This window comes from Seriola dumerili, unplaced genomic scaffold (assembly GCF_002260705.1).
Source record: "Seriola dumerili isolate Sdu_G_001 unplaced genomic scaffold, Sdu_1.0 BDQW01000044.1, whole genome shotgun sequence".
Taxonomy (NCBI): Eukaryota; Metazoa; Chordata; class Actinopteri; order Carangiformes; family Carangidae; genus Seriola; species Seriola dumerili.
In genome coordinates, this window is record NW_019174299.1 from 7,364,793 (window position 1) to 7,370,251 (window position 5,459).

Sequence of the window (5,459 nt, forward strand, 5' to 3'; positions counted from 1 at the left end):
TGATGATGATGGTGATGTCGTCCTCCCTCCTCCTCCTCCACAACTATTTAAAGCGGCCTGCAACACCTGGGGGTGGAGCAACCCGTGTTTCCAAAATTGGCAGCAGCTCAAAAGCGAGCAATCAAGAGGTTCACTTCATCTGCCTTCAAATTAAAAGCCTTGAATTATAAGCAAATAGGTTGTGTCTTTACTTTTACTGAATGAGTGTGATTATACAGTATTGTACTTTTCACTGCACAACATTTATCTGACAGCTGTGGTTACTGTTAGTTTCAGATTAAGATTTTAAGATACATAAAAAATCTTTATCTTATAAAATATTATATATTTTTATAAACTGTATATAAAGAAGATTAGTTCTACACTTACCAATAACATGAAAATACTACACATTAATGCGTCTATAATAATATCTTAATATCTAATATATAATAACATCACGCCAATATAGAAGCCATTCAGTTTCATTATGAAAACTTTTACTTTTCATACTTTGAGTACATGTTGCTGTGCTTTTACTTTTCGTTTTTTGAATGCAGGACTTCAATGAAGTTTGTTGTATCGCTGCAAAAACCACTCACATCTAAAATATACAAGAATAAACCCTCTCACCCTTTGACCAGAACAGAACTGAGTTTTTTGTTATTTTATTTTGAAATGTATTTTTGTTTGATGTGTGAGCTCTTTAAAGTTAAACCTCTTTAAGTTAACTTGTGTATTCAGCGTAAATGCTTGATAGAAAAAGCCTAAAATCAAAAAGTAATGTATTTTATTTTTGCTATTTAGTGATGGTGTGTATACTGAAAACATATTCAAATAGTTTTGTATCTTTTCACTAAAGACAAATTTTTCGTGAGGGCGGGCATCTTCCACAAAATATAACTTAATTTTAAATAATGCATGGATCTACATTTATTTTGAAAGGATTACGCAAAGGGTTTGTTCCTGCTCGCTTGTCGTAGTAGTCTCGTTTCCATGGTTACCACAGCAAACATCACTTGTTCTTAATTTGCTCTACTCCTAATGTCATTGTAAACAGTTTTATGTCCTAAAAGTCAAATGTCTTCCAGTCCTGAGCGTCGTGAGCAGGACGAGTTTGATAAATTCTTCACCGTGTTTGACGGCTCTTCTCCGGAGGACGTGTCCCATGCCAGGCAGCTGTGGAGCTCCCTATCCCTCCTGCCGCCGCTGGAGTCCCGGCTGGTGTCGGCAGATATCCGACAGAGGCTGCCGGTGTCCCGGCCGCAGCGCAGCAGCACCGCTGCCGCTGGACCTAAACCCTCCGCCCTGGAGCCGCCGAGTGTCCACGCTCTCCGGCAGAGACAGGAGGAGAGACAGAGGTACGTGGCCATGGCCGACCAGAGGAGGGAGATCCTGGCTCTGTTGAGGAGGCAGAGAGAGCTGAGGATCCAGAGGGAGCTGCTGTCTGTGGACTTTAAACCAAAGGTAAAGCTCGGCAGAGAAAAAGTGCTGAATCTACAAAAACCTTCAGACTCTGAGGACGAGCAGCTGGTCAAACAGCTGCAGTAGGAGCAGCTGATTCATTATTATTTCTGCAACACTCAGGGGATTAACAGAGGAGCAAATATATCAAAATAAAAGAGCAGTTTTTAAATGTTGAACGCTTTAATGATCTGCATGTGATGGAGATTTATAATCTGATTCCACTGACTCTGTGAGGTTTCACCTGAACACCTGTCCAAACCGATGTCCAAACCGAATACTGTACACATTGTAACTGTACTGTGGAGTGAATTTTCTTATGTCACTTTTATAGTTGAAGTGAAAGAAGTAAATTCACCCCCTACAGCAAACAGACATTAAAAACAAGCTTTTTTTTATTTTGTGAACTTAAAAAGTTTTGGGCACACCTAAACACACATTTGCCAGCTATTGCACAAAATCTGTGTACATCTGTGTGTGTATCTTAAACCTGCTGTGTGTGCAGGACCGACTTGAATATATCAGAACCTGAACCTGAGGTGAATGAGAACTGATTGAATAGGATGCACAAACTTTTTGGTTAAAATGTTTTCCCTTTTACAATGACTTTTCTGCTGCAGATTACATTTTTAACTTTCAAATTACAGATGTCAACCTGACTTCTTTAATGATATCACAAGCTTGAAGATCTGGTGTCAGCTATGGGAACAGGATGCATATGGCAGCCTACAGCACTGCAGGTCCTGAACATTCAGTACGCAGCAATTTGCTTCAAACAGCATTACATAACATGAAGTGAAGCTTGTGTGGATATTCAAATTCCAAATATCCAGTGGAGAAGGCCCAACCATAATAGGATAAGAAGAGGCCTACTGACTGTTGACTTTAACTAATTTGGTTAAAGTTTTCAAAGCACACGGAGCACACAGAAGCCTGACGTCTATAAATGATTCCTCTATGTAATTCATACTCAAGCAGCTTCAAAGTGATCTCCATCTTACATCTACCTTCAGGACCAACAACCTCCTTCTGTGATGGTTGTAATGACTTTATAGTTTCCTCACTGATGACGGACAGCATGATTAACTTTAGCTTTAACTGGAGTTTTAATTGAAGCAGCTGTAAGTTTAGCTAGAGCAAGATATCATTATAGATTCAGGAGAAAATTTTTATAGACCCATTTAAAGCAAAGTTTGTAGTCTGCATAAAACAGGAACAGTGTTCCAGTGTAGATTGGTATCCGTTATAATAACGTGTTCTAATATGGAGAAAAGCAAACACACACATTTTTTAATTTGATCCTTGTTCAGGATTTTTTCAGTACTGAAGTGACCTTTTGTCATTGTTTTCATTTCATTAAAGGATATATTTGGTGATATTCTATATTTTTCTTTCCCACTAACAAGTATTGTGTGTTTATGAAAGCCTGATATCTTCTTACTCTGTGGCATAGAGCTCCATCGTTTCCAAAAACCACAACAAGAATCCACAGCCATGCAGCACCTATGTGAGGCTGTAATTAGCCTTTAGCTCTATGCACCACTGTGCCTAACATCATCATGCTAACCTGCTCACCATGACAGTGCTGATAAGCTGATGTTTAGGTTGTACTTAGGCACAGTGGTATAGAGCTAAATGCTAACACCATGCTAACATGCTCACATGCTGATATGCTGATGTTTATCAGGTGTATTTATCATGTTAGCCGTCTCAGTTTAGCATGTTAGCCTGTAAACATTTTCAGACCCTCAGACTGAAAGTCTCTTTATAATCATCTTTTGCATCTTTGTAGTCATTTTGTGGTTGTTTGATTAACAACAATAAATGTTAACAGTTACTTTAAACAAAAGCTCTGGCCCATTGGGCCCCTGACCTCTTGACCCCTGTTTTGCAGGTAATAGGTTATAGCCTTTTTAGCCAGATGAGGTGCTAGACAAAAAATACAAATACATGAATGTCTTTACAAATGACAATTCATCCAAATGTTGTTGCTAGGCCTACTAAAATCACTGGGTCAGCAAAGTCAGTACGGTTTATCCTTTGTGGAACAGAAATGTCTGAGTGGAAATGCATCCAAAGGTTTTTGAGATATTTCACTCTGGGCCAAAGTGGTGAACCAACCAGCTAATATTCCCATCCCCAGAATGAGCCACACTGTTGCACTGGCCGACATGTCCCATCAAACACACACACACACACACACACACACACACACACACACAAACACACACACACACACACACACACACACACATACATTGTAGTTTATTGTGACTCAGTCCCACACACACCATCCTGCTGCTGTAAACACACACTAGCGCAGCACATGTGGATTAAACACACACTCCTAACTGGATCTCAAGAGCACTGAAGCTCTTTTCATGCATTTGGAGGTTCAGACCAAGTCTTAAAATGGTGGAACATTTATGCATGGTAATTAGTTTTATTTCTTAAAATAACAGCAAAAATTATATCATTCTTTAAGGTCCCATATTTTACACTTTTCTGGTGTTTTATTTGAAGTGTTGATCCAAGAAGATATATTTGTGCTTTTAAATACCAGTAAACATCTCAATGGTTCTGAGCCTTTCTTCTGATTGGCTGACTCTTTTCTGAGTGATCAAAACCTGCTTCACATCCTGGATTGTGGATTACCTGACCAGACGACCACAGTACGTCAGGCTGGGTAACTGTGTCTCAGGGACAGTGAAGAGCAGCACTGGGGGGCCACAGGGGACTGCTCTGGCTCCGTTCCTGTTCAACCTGTATTCGGCTGACTTTAAATACAACTCTGAGTCCTGCCACATCCAGAAATACTCGGATGACACAGCTATTGTGGTGCGTATCAGGAACGGGCAGGAAGTATCTGACGACGGCCTTCAGTGAATGGAGCAACAAAACCTCCAAGACCAAGGAGATGGTCATGGACTTTCAGAGGTCTAGGCCCACCCGTCAGCCAGTCAACATTCGAGGGAAGGACACTGAGGTGGTGCACACTTATAAATACCTAGGTGTGCACCTGGACAGTAAACTGGACTAGTCCCTGAACACGGATGCCATTTATCTATCTATCTATCTATCTATCTATCTATCTATCTATCTATCTATCTATCTATCTAAATAAATAAATGCTGAGAGCGGTGACTCCTTTGTTGTGACATCACAAAGTTCCAGAAGTCCTGACAGCTGGTTTTAAGGCTCAGTTTCTGAATACAGGCTGTGTGCATTTCTCTGTGGAATGAGCGCATTAATACTTTCACAGTATTAATGTAGAACCTAGACCTGCTTTATAATCAAACAACACAAGGACACAAGGACTGTATGTGCCCTTTAAGAACTTGATGCACTTTAGGCCAATAAACATAGTGGACCAGAACACACACAGTGCTGGTCTGCGTTTCAGTTTTTTTGTAGTGGTTGGTGTGATGATGAGAATTTGCCATAAGATGTCAGTAGAAGCTCATTTATGGATATGTATGCGTGTGTGTGTGTGTGTGAAAAACCATCTGTTGTGTGTTGTGTGTTGTGTGCTGCCTGACATGTGTTGTGTGTGTTGTTCGTGTGTGTGTGCCCCTACTGTCTTGCCGTCTGGTCTGTGTGACGTGTTCTTTCCACCCCCTTACCTCTGTGTCGTGCTGTGTGTGTGTGTGTGTGTGTGCGTGCGCGTGTGTCTGTGCGTGTGTGTGCGTGTGTGTTGAAGTTGTTTACCTTCCTCATAAACTGGTGTCTCTGTGTGCTCCTGAGCTAAACCCTGACTTTTCTTAACACTGATAATTCACCGTAAAATGCAGAGACTCTCCGGCTGTGTCGGTGTCTGATATCTCAGCCCAGCAGTTTCTTCTCTCCGGGGTGGAAAACGATCGCCGTAATATCTGTACGCCAGCTGTTGCTTGCTCAGTTTGCTGCGCTTCATTACTGCTCATATGAGAGACGGAGCTCTGAGGGAGTATTATGGTCAGTGGGAACTGATGTTCCTGATATTTAACTGACATTTCATACAGAGCCTCAGGAGACCT

The 5,459-nt window shown here is 41.1% G+C and overlaps 1 protein-coding gene across 2 annotated transcripts; it reads left to right on the plus strand.

The window, feature by feature from the left end:
- The first annotated feature begins 1,044 nt into the window (after window positions 1-1,044).
- cunh11orf88 (chromosome unknown C11orf88 homolog) lies at window positions 1,045-2,113 on the plus strand. Of its 2 annotated transcripts, XM_022739577.1 has the most exons (2): window positions 1,045-1,446; window positions 2,091-2,113. In XM_022739577.1, exons 1-2 carry the CDS (start codon window positions 1,060-1,062, stop codon window positions 2,100-2,102), a joined length of 399 nt encoding a protein of 132 aa, XP_022595298.1. In that variant the 5' UTR covers window positions 1,045-1,059; the 3' UTR covers window positions 2,103-2,113. The 2 variants fall into 2 exon arrangements, with proteins under 2 accessions (XP_022595298.1, XP_022595297.1); XM_022739576.1 differs by lacking the exon at window positions 2,091-2,113 and having other exon boundaries at window positions 1,045-1,703.
- The last annotated feature ends 3,346 nt before the right edge of the window (window positions 2,114-5,459 follow it).